At 45.9% G+C, this 18,159-nt stretch overlaps 1 protein-coding gene across 9 annotated transcripts in view; it reads left to right on the forward strand.

The window, feature by feature from the left end:
- Nucleotides 1-18,159, forward strand: part of NRXN3 (neurexin 3) — a 1,067,046-nt gene that overhangs the window by 546,468 nt on the left and 502,419 nt on the right. The window contains exon 1 of one of the 9 annotated variants that reach the window (XM_059723134.1): nt 5,580-6,746. The exons of the other annotated variants lie outside the window; for them this stretch is intronic. Within the exon in view, the coding sequence (XP_059579117.1) occupies nt 6,512-6,746 (235 nt within the window). The 5' untranslated portion in view covers nt 5,580-6,511. Of the gene's footprint in view, nt 1-5,579; nt 6,747-18,159 lie in introns of those variants that run through there. 9 annotated transcript variants of the gene reach the window in all.

An 18,159-nucleotide genomic window follows, 5' to 3' on the forward strand; every position in this document is an offset into this window, starting at 1 on the left:
AATTTAGTCCTCTATAGTTCTTTAATAGAGGAGTTGTACTTGAGACAGGGTTGAGGGGTGTGTTTGGCAGTGGTCCTGTGCCCCAGTGATCTTATACATCAGGTTGGCACTTTTGTGCCAGGAAGGCAGACAGTACTGCTTTACTTGCAGTAGGCTAGGTATTACAGTGTGCTGATGAAGAAAAAAGGAGCTGTGTTTCTTTTTTATTAGTTAAATGAAGTAGAAAACCAAACCCACCCACATTGGAAATTCTAGCTCTTTGGTTTTGTATAGACCAGGTACAGCAGCTGTGCTTCAATCCTGACCTGGAGGGATTCCCAGGGTTGGGGGCAGATGATGCAAAATTCTTGACATATTTGCTATTTGTCTTTATATGGAGACCACCAGTAGAGGGAGAGTTATGCGGCAGACATCTGAGCAGTAGGGACTAGGTTTGAGGGTAACTCATTCCACGTTGGCTAGTGAGGGAACAACATTTCATCTCATCTGCCTCAGCAGCATTTGAATCAGTTGCCTAGAGCCAAAGGAGTCTGTATCAGTGTTAGGTTTCCTACCATGTATAGTCTGCTTCAGCCTTGTTTTATTTAAACATTTGTTTAAAGAATAAAAATCAAGCCTTTTTTTTTTTTTTTTTTTGCTCTCCTTCCTATTTGCTCTTCAGAAAGTAAAACAAAAACACTTCTATTTGAACCTGGGGAGACTGAGTTTGATTTGGGGAGGGAAATACTGGGTCCATATTTTATGTGAACTGTTTCTTTTCTTATTATATAGCAATGAATTAACTAATGTATATTTATCACTTCTGTCCTCTACTGGATGGAATTGAATTTGTTTAACTATGTGCCATAGGCCTAGTACTACTCCAAACTGATAGAAATTCTCCTTTGGCTCAAATGTGAGTTACCTGTGCTTTTGGAGCTAGAGGCACTGACTGTTCTCTGAGCTGAAGTTCTGAGTGACCATTATGTGCAGTAAAGTGATTGTGTATTTTTTTCATCAGTAATGGTTGTCAGAGAGGGGGATGGCTGGCCTGGGAAGGATAAAGTAAGAACCTCTTCAGAATCTGAAACCAAATGGATTTCTTTCTAAGTTCCAAAAATGTAATTTTCATTATTTCTCATTTTTGCAGAAATGCTAGGGCTGTCTGTTGGTCCTAAGCAGCAGGACACACTGCCATGATAAGGGAAACTGTCCTCTGGTATTTCCAACACATCTGATGTGTTATCCTGGGATCCTGGTTCCTTGAAACATCTGCTCCTGGCACTGTAGACCCAAGAACATGTGAAATAGTGTGTGCTTACCTGAGATACGCTAAACCAGTGGGAGAAGAACAAAGCCTTTTTTTAAAGTAAATCTTCTGGGAACAGCATTGTTAAAACTTCCCTTTAGGCAATAAACTTCCCCTTGCCACCCAGGAGGGGAAAATACAATTGAAATCTGCCCTCCTCCAGCAATGATGCTGCTAAATAAATGAGTCGCCTGTGAATTACAGGGCAGTAAATACATCTACTGACACCTAATAAAGCAAGTCAGAGTGAAGTTCCAGTGCTTTATGGTGTCACAAGAACCCACTGATGTATTTATAGCTTGCTTCACAGATTTTCCTTTAAAAAATGTTTATGTTTATATTTGTGCAGGTTGGCTCTTTCGACCTCTCTTCTGTTTGTTTGCAGGGCAGCCTGCCCACCAGTTCGTAGCAAACCAGCTTCTGTGGGCAGAAATTAGAAAGGAAGACAAATGACACAGGATGTAAAAGGCAGTAGTTTATGCGTCTGCTGAACAGGGGTTGTCAAACACACTGCAGCCTCTGGCACAAGCTAGGGCCTGCTTGTGTGTCCCTTTTATGGGCCCCCTGCTCCCATGTTCAGTGGAGCTTTATCATAGGGCAGGATGAGGGAAAGTAGAAGTGGCTCATGACATTTTCTTACCTCTGCCCAGGAGACAACTGGCAGAAGTAGAAATGAGGTTGGGGGAAGGCACCCCCTTTGATTCAAGACTGCATTAAATGGAAATTAACAGCAGGGGAGGTTGTGTGCGCCTTCTGAGCCAGGAGGCAAGCAGAGCTGGAAAAGCAGAGGTGGAGAAGATTTGTGCAAGGGGTTGGAGTAGATGACCCCTGACATCCCTTTCAACCCTGTGATTCTAAGGTTGAATCTATTGCTGATGTTAATGCTTATTAATGAGAGTTTTGCCATGGGCTTCCAGGTGAATAGGATCAGATCCTACACTGTAAAATGTTCTGAAGCTGCCTGGATTTACTTTCCTTAAATGGGGCCAGTGACTGAGCTTCTAGTATAGTTAGCTCTGTCTCTCCAAACACAGTAGCTAAAGACAGAGAACAAAATTATGATAGGCCAGATTGTTGTTGCTTTCCTGCTAACTGGCTGGACTAGTTATTGTTATTAATTTATTTTTATCAGTATGTTTTCTGTGTTTTAGCAACCTGCTATTTGGTGATGGGCTATCCTTTTAAATCTTTCCTCAGGAAATGAGCAAATTTCCCATGTGTTGAGTAACTGACAAACATTTCAAAATATGGTGCCTGACTTTGCCTTTGAATTGAATGAATTAAAACTTTTGGGGAGATGACCTGGGATTTAGCGGTTAAACAGGAGACTGAGACAGGGCTTCTTGACTGTACTCTGAGAAACAGTATGATCTAGTGGCTGTAGCAGCATGACTGGCAGGCTAGACTCTTGGCTTCTATTCCCATTTAACCTCTGTGTGCCTTTCTTTCCATATTTGCAAATTGGGACATGGAGTTCTTGTAAGGTTTAATTAATACATGTTTGTAAACCAGTTTGAAATTCTGGGATGCAAGATAAATGCAAAATTTATTAGTCTTATTTTCCGGTCAACTACTCACAACTGTCAGTGATTGGCTCCATCAAAACACAGCAACAATCCTGGCTGTTTCAGCTAGTACTTTAGATTGCTTAAGCTAGAAAATAAGTGAGTGGAAAGTAAATTACAGATGTGTCAAGCTAAAGTAAAAGCTCCAAGTGTGAAGTTCCATTTGCCCATTACAAAATGCTTATGATGTATGTGGAATGGTTATTTGGTGCCCCCTGAGTGAAGTAGCATAGAGATCCATGTAAGAATTCCCTGTGTCTTCACTGCACTCAGTTCAAATTAGTTTCCAAAAATATTGACTCTATGTTTCATAAATACCTGTGAACTGAGAAGAGTTTGGCAGGTTTGAAGGAAGAAAGGGAAGGGGAGGGATGTCCAGTGCCAAAAATATGTGAAACTCCCTGACATAAAGAGGTTTATTAATTTTTACACTAAGGTGATGATTACCAATAGTTATATAAACAGAATTCATCAGGAGGTAGCCTAGTTTGGGGTCTTGGCCACCAAAATGAGAGTTATAGGTCTTTGGCAATGACTCACTTGAGTGGTCTTCAGTAAATCACTTTACCATTTTACCCCAGTTTCCCTATGTTAAATGAAGATGTTGGTAATGCAAATTGATATGCAACCTGAGATCTCCAAGTGAAAATGTGTTGTAAGTATTAAATATTATTGTATGACGTCTTTTGTAAAATGCAAAAGTAACCATTTAGCTAGTTTCTAACTTCCTAATTTGGACTTAATTAGTTTAGATTCAGCCTACTGTTGGAGAAGCATAAAAGAGTTATTCTATAATAAAAGCTATATAGCGATGTGAAATAATTGTGTTCATTACATCCTTGCACTGTTCTGGTGCAAGGAGGTATTGGAAAGCACAGAAACTTTTATTTAGCAGCATATCCAAGAGCTGAAAGGTAAATCCAGTAAAAAAAACACCCAAAACAACTTTTTTAAATGTGCTTTATACATGCAAGCAAGAGCCTCTTGCTTTGCACCTCCTGGTTCTGCAGGCCTCTCTCGGCCTCTCTTTCATTTCAAATCACAGCTAAGAATGTGAGCAACACCCTGTCTCTCTCAATATTACTTTCCCCCTCTGCTCCCAACATCTTTTGACCTTTTCAAAACATTTTGGTCCAGAATTGCTGTCTCCTGGTGTGACTCTTGCACACCAACTAAGATCGCATTGTCCACAGTCCAGAGATCTTGTTTGCCTAGCATCTGGCACACGAGTCCTGAGCTCTCTGTGCGTAGCTTCGGCGAGATGTGGCTGAAGAAGTCTCAGCAGAAAGCCTCCTACTTGTGACCACAGATGGCCAGGCCATTTGGCAAGTGGCTGTCCTCTTCCCACTCTGTGCTGTCCGCTTCCCTCTTCGCTGCTGACATGTTGTTGATGCCAAACAAACAGAAGAAAATGTTTCTCCTTTTCAAGCAAAAGGCTGCCTATGTTAGAAGTGCTGCATCTTTTTGTTTTTTCCTCCCCTTGTGTCTTTGATAAATAAATATGGTAATTCTGTTTGAAAAAGGGAACTTGATGCGCTTGGAATGAACCTAGATGCCCTGTGGGGTGGTAGATCATTTCTCCACTGTATGTTTGGAATAGGTATTTTAGTCACAGAGAACAGATTCTACCCCCAAACAGATGGATGATCTGCTTCCCAGAAATGCTTGCTCTCTCCACTGGACTTCACTGGAGTTGTGGATGCTCAGCACTCTTTAAAATCAGGTACATGCGGTGCTTTTCACTCTGGATTCACCTTTCTTTACTCTGGAAATCTATAAAGAGATGTGAGCATCCAGACACTGTGTCCAGGTACAGACATTACACTTTTACCGGTATAAGTTATTGGGAACTGGTCTATATGCATAACAGAAGTTCAGCACACATGAACTGGTTTCAAAATGGCTGAACCCAGGCTAAAATTTGCCACCCGCCACCACAGGGCAAATGTGTGTTGTGTTTGCTACCAATCTAAATTACACAGTTTTCTGTAAGGTGTAACTTGGATTGATTTTGCCTCTGGCTTTTTGAATGTCTGACAGAGCCATTAACAATCAGACTGCATGTGCTTTTGCGCAGGGCCAGACAGAGGCATGGGCCAACTAGGTGGCTGCCTGGGGCCTGGACAGAAAGCGGGTCTGAAAATGGTAATTTTTTATTATTATCATTATCTCTGGTGAAGGGGAATGAGACTACAAGTTTGCCCGGGACCACCAGGAGTCTAGGTACAGTGCTGCTCTTGCACCTTTTCCAGAAACTGGCCCCTCAAGCTTAGGGGCCAGAAGGGTCTGTGCCAGATGACAGAGAAGGGATTGCCAGCAGGCTCCTGCCTCTGCAAACACCGGGGTTTTGCTTGGTTTTCCTGCTGCTCTCGGGATGATGGTGGGGACCGTCTTGCACTCACTCTGAGGCGAGATGTGACCCTTTTTTATTATAATTTTCTTTACCTAGAACTTTTTTTTCTTTTCTTTTTTGTATCTGGAAATGAAGGAAGCGCGGGGCGCAGCAGAGCAGGCTTCAGGCACGGGGAGGAAGACGGGAAGGTGCGCGTGTAAGATGTGTATGAATGGAGGGGGTGGGACTCCGGCCCCCGCGCTCCAGCCCCTCCTTTCTTAGGAGCCAGCCAGTCCCTCTGCAGTGTTTGGGCTTCACTGATTCGCTCTCTGGAGTAAGCCTATTTGCATGCGGCTCGCCCATTTGTGAATTTGGCTCCCTAAATCCTCGCTTCACTTCACCTGCGCTTCCTAGTTGCCTTCACTTAGCGCGCTGGGCCCGCGCCTCCCGCTCCGCCTCGGGCTGCCGGGGCTGCCTGGATCCGGGACCGCCGCTCCCCGCCGCCGCCTCCTCGCCACTTCTTGTGCCTCTCTCCTTTGCACTCTCGCCCGGGAAGATCCGCCCCTGCCCTCCCAGGGTTAAGCAGCCTCAGCGCTCTCGCCTGGATGCAGCAGGACGGAGGATAACGACCCCGATCAGTGTGTGTGTGTGCGTGTGCGCGCCTCGCACTTCTGCATTGCAACACTTGCTGGTGGAGAAGCAAGCGAACCCCCTTGGAATTGGGATAAAGCAAAATCCAAAACGTTCCTGGGGGTCTCTGGCTTTTTTCTTTTTGTCCCCCTTTTTCTTCTTCTATTTTTCTGTCCCCCCTCCCTCTCCTCTCCTTTCCTGAGAGGGGAGGATCACACGCAGGGAGAGCCCTCAAGGACCCTGGGATCAAAACTCGTGGCAGAGGTGATAGCTTTTGTTAGATCAGCTCGATATTTGCACCAACAACAACAACAAAAAAAGAAATCTTTTCCGTGATCCTGGAGGGATCTGACAAGTGAAAGATCCAGGATCCTCCCGCCATGTGCGGCTCTTCTCGTCCCACCTGGAGGCTGGGTCCAGCAGAGGGGTCCCTGGCCCTGTAGCTTCAGTCCTGGGAGACAGCGAGCTCATTTTTCTGCCGGTTGCTATTCCCAGTCCCCCGTGCCCTCCCCTCCTCGCACACGCACACACTGACACACGCACTCACACTCACAGGCGCCCCCCTCCCCCCCCCCCCCCCGCGCTTGGAAGCGACTCTCCCTTCTCCTAGGATGGGCCCTTGGGCATCATGAGCCTCCCCCCGGCTGCCCGGCTGCAGTTCAACCCGCCCGTCTGTAGGTGCCCCGTGCATTGACCATGCACCTGCGAGCCGAGGCCGGCGTGCGCCCGGGCCGCCGCCCCGCCGGGCCCCTGTGGATGTGCTCCCTCTTTTGGGGATGTATCGTCAGCTCCGTGTGGACTTCCTCCAACGTGGCTTCTTCTGCCTCCTCCGCGGCTCAGGCTCCGCACGAGCATCACTTCCACGGCAGCAAGCACCACTCCGTGCCTATCTCCATCTACCGCTCCCCGGGCCCCCTGCGCGGAGGACACGGTGGGTTCCCGCTCGCTTCGCTTCGGACCGCCGCGGCTCGTCCTGCTGCTCGCTGCCTCCCCGTGGGCGCGCCGGGACGGGGCGGGGCAGGGCGGGGCGGGACTGGGGGTCGTGCCGGGGGCTGGGGCCGGGGCCGGGACCGGGACCGGGACCGGGACCTGTCCGCCCCGCCTTGCAACAGGAAAGTTTGGTGACCAGCGCTGGGCCGCCGGGGGACCCGCCACATCTGGCAGCAGCGGCCCCAGTCCAGGCTCGGAGCGGCCCGGGCGGGGGAGCCGGGGCCCGGGGTGTGGCGGGGGCAGAGGGGCGCACACACGGCGCGACCCCCGGCTCCGAGGGGCGGCCTCGCTGCGCGGCGGGGCGGGGCGGGGCGACTCTCCCGCGGGCTCCGCCGCCGCGCTCAGCCGGGAGCTCCGGCCCGGGCACGTCCCCGCCCTCCCGCCCGCAGCTCCTGGGCGCCCCTGCCCTGCCCTGCCCTGCCCATGCCGCTTCGCAGCAAGCCAGGGGGCGCGGGCGGTGGCGGAAGACGCCCGGCGAGTCCCCGCGGCCCAGCCAGACCCGGGAGTGCGGGTGGGCGCGGGCGCTTCCCTTCAGCCTGGGCATGGCCCCTTCCCCGGGCTGCTCGGGCCAGTCCCCCGGTTTTCGAACCTGCACCACAGACACGAGGGGCTGTGGGTAGCCGTAGGGAAGCCTTCCCCCGCTTCACACAAGCCCAGTGTGGCTGAGCTCAGCGCTGCCCCGGCAGGTGCCCAGCGTGCAGCGCGGGGTGCTGCTCAGGGCAGAGGTGAGCCAGGCTTCTGAGGTACAAATGAGGCTGAGAGAACTGGTGACTTTATTGGAGCTCTCCTGATGGAGGGCGGATGCCTTCACCCGCACCTATGCCTCCCTCTGCTGTCTGATGCTCTGCAGCAGCCCCTGTTAGCCCAGCCCTGGGCTCCCTCTCGGGGCTCAGCTTTCATCCTGGCCTGCAGCACTCCCCGCTGCTCTGTCCCTGTGCCGGCTCTGCCAGTGCCCCTTGTGCTGTTCTGATCCTGGTTACACTTCCGCTAGCACTCAGTCCTGAGCCTATATTGTCTCCTTTCTAGTTTGGTCCTGAGTTCACCCCTGTTGACAGCAGCTCCTCCAGTGTGCTTGGGCTCAGATCTGCAGCACTCAGTGCCGTTCCAGTCCAGGGGTCTCTTCTACAGCTCTGCCAGTCTTAACCTCCTGCTGGGCCTGACCCCCATGTTCCTGCTGCAGGAATGAGACAGCGCTGCCAGTGCATCTGCTCTTGTTCTTGTCCTGGTCCTTACTACAGTTCTGCCATTGCACAGCGCTAATTTGAAGCATCCCTGTCTCTTCTAGTCCTTGGCTTCCCTTCCCTCATCCCATTGAACAGAATGTTTTACATAGAATCCTGATGTAAAGTGGCAGGGAATGGTCCACGGGGGAGTAAATACCTTCCTCTCTGTGTGAGAGCTGGCACTGTGAACCCTGGTATCTCCTTGTTGACTTCACCACCTCCCCTGAAAAACCAGCAGATTCCTCACTTGAGAGTCCAGGGGAAGACAGAAGCTGTTGTTAACTTCATGCAGGGACCCGGAGCATTTTCCCTGTGCTCGTAATGAAACAATGAGTCAAGGGAAGCAGAAGGCTCGGTGAGCTGATGCCAAAACATGAGCCAGACTGAAAATGATTTCCCCCCCCAATCATGGCATACAGCAAGGTTGGCATGGAATCCCCTCTGGGAATGAGCAAGAGGGAGGAGAAAGGGACCGCAGAGACAGCTGGTCTTTTACCAAAACACACTCTTGGTTTATTTTTGTGTTTTCCTTCCTTGTTGTGCGATAGAGGCGCTCATAATTTGGACCCATGACAGCTTTGTGGAGTCAGATCTCGGGGAGGCCATGTGTGTGCAGGCGTGTGTGTGAAGCAGGCTGTACATAAAAGGGTCTGGCTGTCTATTGGGATTTTGATTTCTTTTCTGGATGAAAAATAAAGAGCCTTGTTCTAACTCAGTTGCTCAACTCCCATTGGCTTTGAACAGGAGTATTTGCAAGCCTCAAACCCCCAGTCTATGCTGCTTTTCCACACCAGTAACTCTTCTGTACCTGCCCCACCCTGACAGAGCATTCGGGAGCAATTTTGAAAGCAGCTTAGATTCCTGTATCTCAGTAAAGGCTGTTATGCTCCTCAGTCCCTGTTAGTCCCTTTGGAGGCAGCCATCCTACAGTACATAGCTATTTAGGCAGATAAAGAATGGATGTCTAAGCTTTCCTTTGGAGTCCACATTGGCAAAACTCCCTTTTATATCAGTGGGGCAGGAGGGTGCTCAGAGCTGGAAGTCAGCACCAGTGTTGTGGGGGTTAATATTGAAATTTCAAAGCTGGTACTTTCCAGCAGCTTTAGCTGCAACCTGTGCATGCTGAATCCAAGCACAGCCTATCACAGAGAAGCAGGTCTCTGTAAAATGATTGTTTGTACCAGGTTTATTGCCTTGTCAGCAGGTGGGAAGATGCAAGTTGGCACAGGAAGACACCAAAGCTGGCTCTGCAAATAGGGGGATCCCTCACTTGCAGAGCCAACAGGGGCCCCGTGTTTGGACCTTGCAAAACAGAGCAGGCTGTCTCTCACCTGGGGGCAGGAAGGGAAAGCCACATCCCCATCCTCTACAGCTGGGGCTTATGGCATTCCATTTTGCCGGCAGGAAAAATATCCATTGCACTGCCACATTTGGGGTGGGTTTATTTGAACCATAGATATGATGAGGATTTATCCATTTCACAGCAGCAAACAGCCCTCCTGTCCTTCTCCAGCTATTTAACCCCCTGCTGGGTCAGCTGTTTTCCCAAAGCCTGCACCAGTGGCTTGCCAGCCTTTTTTCTCTCTCTGTTCATTGCCTGCACTGCTGAATAATATATTCATCTGGTTGACAGATGAAATGAGGAGATTTGTATGTGTTTTGTCTTAGTGATGAATTAATTAATTTACTTTCTCCTTTTCTCCTCCAGTAAGTATTTGTCTCTCCCTCCTTAATGAGTAGGGGGTACACTGGACTTTCATGCAGTGCTTGTTGTGGTTAGTCCAAGCCTCTGAAATTGCTCTGGAGGGGCAGCTGGGAAAGAGGTGGTGTTTTTACCTAGCCAGGGACCAGGCTTGTTCAGGCTGTTGGGCAAGTCATAGTGAAATGCAAGGGCTTGTTGTGAGGACTGAGAGTGAGCAATCACCAGGGATTGTGGGCGTAACTTGCAGGAGTTAGTTACTTCTCACAAGTCTTGTCATTTGCATTCACCTGATGTAAAGCATTTTCAGGGGTTGTTTCATCTCTCATCTCTTTTTTAAATTAGCGGGTGAAAACTAGTGCTTGTTCAAATGAGAGACTAATCCCTTGGGAACAACGGGGATATTACAAGGTATGGTTCCCACACATAGCTGTGCCAATGTTTCCTAGTGCTGACCTGTGCATCCTAGTATTCCAGTTCTTGTTTTCCTTGCAGCTTCATCAATACAATTTAATCTTAACCTGTAGCACCTTTGCTAGTCTAGTCCTGTCATCTACATTTAGTTCTCCTGGTAAATTTACTCTTGATCCACAGCATTTCCTGCTTGTTCATTTCTGCCCTTACCCCATTCTAAATAGGACTTGACACTATTCTATTCCAGCCCTGGGGCTCTCCTGAGGAGGGCTTGGTAAATTAGCAAAATGGCAAAACAGAGCAGACAGTGACCCATTAATTAATTTCATTCAGGACTTAAATTAGGGTTGCAGCACAAGCAAATGGTTTATTTAATAGCTGTGATTATGTGACTAACGACTAATGCTGCATTTTTTAAATGACTAGTGGTTGCAGGCACCTAAGAGTGTAAATTCCAAAATGAATGCCTAATTTTAATGGTCATTGCTTTTTCAAAGCACAAACCTGGCCAAAGATCAAGCCTCTTTAAGTTGTATCAAGCTGGATGCTCAGAAAACAAAATGTCTAAAATCACTAGTCGTTTCTGGAGATTTAGGATTTTTAAATGATAGTGGTTGCAGTTGTGTTTTGCTGTCATGCAGTCAGTGAATCTGCTTAATTTTTTTTGAGGGGGCTCAGTGTAAAATGGTTGAATGCTCAGTAGTTCTTAGACATGCTGATGTTGGTTCCTTAAGGAGGAATTCCTTATTTTATGTATCATATATGCATGCTTCTGTGTGAAATTCTTCTCATTAGGGTCCTTTGACTCATTATTGTACTGTCCCATGCAGTATAATGTATCAGCCAGGATTAGGTTGAGCCTGATCAATAGCACTGGGACTGACACTTGCTCATTCGGGGCCCAGTCCTGTGAGATCCTGAGCAAGAAAGAGGAGGTACTGCAGGACTGAATGGTATTGATTTGGCATATGACACACTGTCTTGTGGAGAAAAAAATGTTTCAGTGTGGTGACAGAGGGTGCTGTGCTGCCTGAGGTGCAATCTTGCAGATCACACATAAAAACCCCTCTTCTGGTCCTTTGTGATTTTTGGTGCATTTTGCAAGGGTAGGAGTGTTTGTCCAGATTCAGAATTAAGCCAGACTTTTGTTCCTCTCTAAAAACCTTCTGCAAATTCAGTAGACGGCTCTTCACTGTGTCTCTTTGGCTTTTTGATAGCACTGTCCTGAGTTGTCAAAGAACTGTTACATTCTGCTCAAAAGATCACTTATTCTTGAAATACTGTAAAGGAACCCAGCTTTGTTTGTATATCAATTTGGGATTTTAAAAAGCTTTCTGATACTCTGGGATGTATATATTCTAGCTAAATAGTCATCATTGTTATAAGTGAAAATGGCAATTTCTAATTTTGTCCTATTTATCACCCTTTTCTCTTGTTTTATAACTTTTATAACGTACAATTATAAGTAATTATTAAAGTTAATTTTATTAAAGTCACCACAAGATTATACCCCCCCATTTTTCTCCTATTCCTCCATTATTCTATATTAACATCAAAATACACAACTTGGGCAATGTTAAGTGCATCACTATGATGATAGCAGGCTGTGGTGTCTTTTGCACTGTGTTACATACTCTACTGCTGCTGCAATCAGAAAGGCCTGGCCTGGGATGGAGCCATCTTTTGCTGCATCATTAAAGGTACAGAGTAATCTCCCAGCAGAGGTAGTGGACATCCCTTCACTTAAGTCATTTAAAACAGGACCGATCAAAGCAATGTGCAGTATTCTGCAGTGAACAATTACTAATAAGTTCCAGCTGAGAAGTATACTGAACAGGCCCTATTTGACTCCTGCCCCACTTCCACTTTTTTTTCCCTTTCTTTATCCCCTCCCCTTCGCTCCCTCTTTTTTACATTATAACCTAATGTGATATAAGGGGACCTGCTTTCTGATTAATTGTCCTAGGTAGCAATTCTGCACTGGAAGGGAAATGGACTGAAAAATATAGTGTATTCTTTGTCCAGTTTCTATTATTCTAGTGGGCTCCTTTGATTATTAAACTGGATTTCACCAAGGAAAGGAAAAAGGAGGTATGGTTCAGTGTAAATTGTATACCAAACAGCTTGCATCTACCAGTATTATCCTTGATGTATCTTATGACCTTGAACCAGTTACTTTCCCTCGATATCTTTTTACCCACCTGCAAAATGAGGACTAGACTAAAAGCTTATGTCTTGGCTGGGCTGATGGACTGCATTCATTCAGGTGCTTTGGGATCCTCAGCAGGAAGCAGTGTAAGTGTGCAAAGTCCTATCTTTCTTTAGGTGCTTTGGATGTCAAAGCCACCCAAAGAAAAGATCAAGTTTGAGCTCCATCTGAGCAGAAGGGAGTGCATCTCTGAATTCTGAACACGGAGCCTGATGGTGTTTTCCCTATTGGCTCTGAAGTTTGAATGGGGTTTAGCGGCAGTTGCCACCTTTGTTGTTTTCAAAGGGCTGGAAAGAGCATTTTCAGAGGGAGCACTGGCTACTCGGAATTCCAAACAGGCGCTAGGAATGTGGGGCTGTAATTCACCACGGCCCCTTTGCCTTTCACTCAAATTACTTCTCTTGCTCTTTCTTTGTGTGCGTGTGTTGTTTTTGCACATTAAAACATAACTGTATACCCCTGAGTGACTTTCCCCCAAACTATGAATTTAAAGTACTTCCAACACTGTCTTTTAGAATTTGAATATAATTATATGCTTTGGGTGTAAATTGTGGTTTTTGCTACATAAGAAACTAATGGAAATGATCTGCCTGTTCCTGTAGTTTACAGATTATATGCTTTAGATCTGGGGATATATATTTAGGCTGCTTTGCTGTATGGTACATTAAAATGAAAACGAACTTGGTGTGAGCTATAGTGGTTGCTAAGCATGAATAGCTTGTTGATAAAGGACAATACTAAGTAGAACCAGTGTTAGGGTTTTACCTTAACATCTCCTTCCTTTGAACCTTTGGTTTCTTGATGTTCTTGTCAATGGGGAGAAGGTGGGCGAAAGGGACAAGGCAGTACCATACTCCTCATATCTGCAAAAGCTCAAGAGGGCAGGGTGAATGAATCAGACTGCCATGAAAGATTGTTCATAAAAGTCCAGGCTTGCTCATTTTGAATACTACATGGTAGAAGAGTCAAGGAGTCCTTTATTTTCTAGAGCACTCATGAAAAAAGTGGCAGTAAAGTGCCTCTCTCTGTTTATTCAGAGGCAAGGTACAGCAGAGAACCTGCAGGGCAAGCTTTCTCCGCATTCCTTATCCTTGGGCCTCAGCTGTGCCCTGGAAGTGCCTCCTCTGTGGCTGAGAGTGAATTCATTTTCTACACATAAAGCAGAGATCTCATTTGTTTTTAGCACTTTGCTTTTAAACATCATAATGCATGAGATGAGCCAGTTGCCAGAACCTCAAGGCAAATCTTACCTTTGGCCTTTCTGCTAATATATTATCTCCTAGTATGTGAATTCATGACTCCCTCTAGTGGCTGGCTCCTGCAATGATAGCCGCCTGCTACTTACACCACAGCTAGCTGAGTTATTCCTTTACCCCAGGCAGTAGGGACATTGTAGTAATGTCAGATAAATGTATCTAGCTGGATGGCCAGTGGGTTTGGTGCCTAATTGTCTGGGTTTAGCCCTAATTAATGATCATGGTTCAATTCACTTAGGGTCTGTTTGGACTCTGCTAAGCAGTGTCTTAACTAAGGTGGGACAACTGGAGCAGCCACCCTGGGCGTTGACTTGGAGCGGGAAGGAGCATGGAAAAAAAATACCAGCTGCCGCAGCTGCGCAATTGCACCAGTGCTGCAGCAGGAATTGGAGGTCCCTGCTGCCTCTGTCTGTCTGTCTTAGCTTGGCTGCTAAGACACATCGTATTAAAAAACTGCACACCTGCTCCATGTGCGATGCATTCTGAAATGGATGTAATATAGCCTCCTTAGTGCAGTGATGGGCATATGCCAGCATACACTTATTGGTGCACAGCCAGCAGGGCATTGAGAAAGCTACATTACATCTCCTTTTGGGTGTACTGTATATAGAATGGGCATGACGTTCCACTGGTGACACTGCAAACAACTGCATGTTGGGGAAGTAGTGGATGCTGTGACCAGTGTTGGAAGATGAAGTTGAGTCACCAGCATATCTTCCTGTGTTGTTCTTCCAGTAACACTACCCCACATGCATTATCTGGGACGAGGATGTGACAGACACTGCAGTAGACAAATACAGATGACTGATTTTTTACACAGCATCTTTGCTTGCTGGGCATTAGAGTGTCTGAAAATTGTGTTGGGAAAGGCCAGATCATAGTGTCTTGTTACTGTTAGTAAGAAGACTCAAAGCACTGCTCAGTGCTAGTCTAGAAAGCTAGCCTGTCATAGCATTTTTGTGCTAATTAGCTTACCAAAAATGGTTTTGGCTCCATATACTTCCTTCAGGTTTGGATAAAATAAAACCTTAGTTACAGACTCATAATGAACATCTCCACATGTAGAACTAAGGTTCACTTTTGCTACTGCCTGGAACGCGAAGGCACTGTAGGATAGCTTGCAACCGAGGAACTTCCACCTTGGGTTTGTGAAATGGAGAACTTCTAATATCCGGGTGAACGAGCCAGGTTTGGGGCATTCATTTGAACAAAGTCTTCAAATTACCTGTCTTTCATCTTTTGCTACTTTTCTAAGATTTGTTGACTACCTAAGCATATTTTACCCAATAAGGTCTCAGGTGCTTATTGATATTGTAGTAACTGCACTGGGCTGTCTGTATTATCGCTTTATATAGGGGATGTAGCTCTGGTCCCACAGCTCTGTGGATCTTTCGGAACCTTGCCTAGATGATAGAAATCAGCACCTAAAAAACTGATTTATGAATTTTGTCCTTTGTTTCTTCTTTCTTGTCCACCTTCTGTATGGTAGCTTATCTAATGTATCTCTCGTGTTTGATGTATTCTGCTATAGTTTATGATGTTCCAAGCTTTTTGCAAAGTAATTCTTTATTCGTTGATGACTGCTGAATCAGTGTTGTGCAACTGTTTCCTTTCAAACCAGAAATTAGAATGGTGGTGGCCTTGTCCGGAACTAGAGATATTCATATGTGAAAGTGGCCTTCACCTGGCCATCTACCTCTTTATCCATATGACAGGACTGCAATGGAGGGACACCCCCACTACATCTTTTCTCTGCCACGAAGTGATGTGTGCCACAACTGCTGCCAGTTGCCCTGGTCTTGCTCCCGTACATGCAGGCTAACACATTTCCGTCAGGCTAGTTTTGCAAAGATATTGATGGCTTTGAATGCCTTTTCACTTTTTATTAGCTCACCACTGAGTCTGTTCTCCTTCCTGTGCCCTCATGCATTCAGAGGCAGTTCATTAGAAGCAAGGAAAAGGCAAAGAAATTAATTTTCCTTGAGAGACGCATTCAGCACCTCATAAGGGGAAGAAGAAGGAGAGGCAGAGTAAAAGATTTCTCTCTCTCTCTTTTCTTGTGGTGTGCATGTGTGCAGCTCATGAAGAAAAATGTCTTGTGTGCTGCAGGCATTAATTTAACCCTTGACTTGCTTATGAGAGACCAAGCTTTATAGCTCTTTGTGAATACAGTGCTTGCTGTAGACTGAAACAGAGTAAGATGATCATGACAACCTTCCTCAGATAAAGATAGGTATTGCACTAGTTTAAGAAAAAAGAACACAGACCTTCAGAAACAAAGATGTAGGGGCCAAATACTTCTTTGCATGAATGCTGACAGTACAAATCCAAGTTTATTCAATTTTAGGCAACTCTGTTATTTCAGGTTTACATTGGTCTAAACTTATGGACTGGTTCCTAGTTAACAAGCTGTCTAACTTGGTTGCTCCCTCCAGCCAAGCCATTAGGAAAATGTGAGTTGGCAGCACAGGCGATCTTTCCTATAGAGCTGATATTTTCTGCTTTACTGGAGTGTATGTAGAGGCTGAAAACCCATCCCCATCAAAATCAAAGGAGTTGTACTCCTGGCTTCAGTGGGGCTAAGATTCTACATAATGAGGCTGCAACAGCTCATGATGGTGGTTAATACTTACATCTTAGGGGTGGGTGTAAGAAAGAAGTTTTCTTCCTGGCTCTGGCAGTAACATGCTGCATGGCAGATCCCTGGAGCAAATTGTTTGAGTAATGTGTGTCTCAATTCTCTCTTCGTTAAATGGAAATAGTAATGAGTGTTTTGAGGACAAATGTGTTCTGAGGGCTCTGAGATCCTAGGATGGCCAGTGATAGAAGAGGAGCGTCTAACCTTTGTCATCTCAGAATACTTTGGAAGGAGGTCCCTGAACTGCAGCTGGAGTATTAGGCAGTTTGAATTCAGCAGATGCAGCAGAGTTGTGAGATCTTGTAGCATCTCTGTATTGTACCCTGGCTCTGGGATTTCATTTCTAGTGCTCTGTGGGATGCAAGTCTCTCAATGCAATCAGCCCTAGATCTCTGTCAGTCAGAATCATTTGCGCTCCCTGTTCTTTGCGGTTAAGGTCCAATATTTTCTTCGCATGGTCATTGCTATAATTTTGACATAAATACTCCACCAATGCAGGAAAGAGCAGCATGCATATTACTTTCTCTTCCACTTTAATCCCTGAATATTGGGGGGAAAGAGACAGAACAGCCCCTTTATACCAATGCCCTGAAAGAGGCCAATCACTTCATCTGAGCTCTTCGCTTATAGGCACCATCCCCTATGCTTTCCTCATCTTTCTCCTGCCATCAAGTGAGAGTCTTTCTGCAACTGTTCAATCAATTCATTCTACCAGAGATTGCAAGCTAAATTATAGAGGTGATTCCAGCTAGCAAGGAGAAAAGGAGGGGAGGGAGAAAAGAAGAGGGAGAGGGAAATTAAACTGAAGTGTAAATCAGTCAAGAATACAGTTCCCATTCTTCCTTCCTCTTTAATCAGGAGTAACAGGAGAGGAGGATCATCAGAAGACCCATTAAAGACCCAAGTAGTTCCCAACTAAAGACATGGGCAATTTGCAGCCAGAGGAAAAATATAGTCAACTAAAGAAAAAAGAAATAAAGATGTATCAGAGCTTATCAGCAGGGTCACTCCTATGGACTTGTCTTATATCATGAGAATGGGAGGGACAGCCTTCTGTATGGAAGGTCCCAAGTTTGAGCACTTGTTCCCCTGAGCCCCATGCTGTCAATCTTCAAGTTCTAGCGTGAAGCTTATTTGACCTTGATTTTAGATTCTGAAGTGTTCCCCACTTCCCTCACGCACCTGGAGTATTAAGATGGCTAATGTGCTATGCATCCTTCAAAAGTTACCCTTAAATCTTTTTTAACATGGCACGGACAGCTATTAACTATACTCAGACCAGGGAATAAATATTGTTAACAGCTTGCCTACTGCTGTAAAGTGTAAAGGAAACTTTGTTTAGGGGTTTAGGGTCACTCATTGTTGGGTAGGGTGACCGCTATGGCTGCCCACCATGCAGAAAACTAGATAACGATTTGCTATCACACAAAATAAATTATGGTTGAAAGGATAGGTTGCACTGCAATCTGAGATGATGAGGGTGGGGAGTGTATGTGTGTGCCTTACATGAACACACGCACTTACGCATGCACATGTATGCATATAATTTCCTCAGGAAATACAGCTCTGTTTAAGAGCAGTGTTGGAATTGTGTGTGTGTGTTTGTGTAATATATTTCCTCAGGGAAGCTTGGTTCAGTTCAGAAACAGTGGTGTCTGGTTTTTACATGTTTGTTGAGGGTTAGGGCTATGTGTAATTCATTTCCATAGGGAAGCTCAGTTCAGATTCAGGAAAGGGGTAGGAGCTCTGTGTGTGTGAGTACGTGCGTGTGTGTGTGTAGTGTAATGTAGTGTTATTTCCCCAGGGATGCTGAGTTAAGATGAGGCAGTGGAATCTCAATTAACTTTGTTTCTTCTTTTATCCCATTTCACAGCTAGACTTTCTATCCCACAATGACCCTTTTATTTGTCCTTCT

Source organism: Alligator mississippiensis, chromosome 2 (genome assembly GCF_030867095.1).
Source record: "Alligator mississippiensis isolate rAllMis1 chromosome 2, rAllMis1, whole genome shotgun sequence".
NCBI lineage: Eukaryota > Metazoa > Chordata > Crocodylia > Alligatoridae > Alligator > Alligator mississippiensis.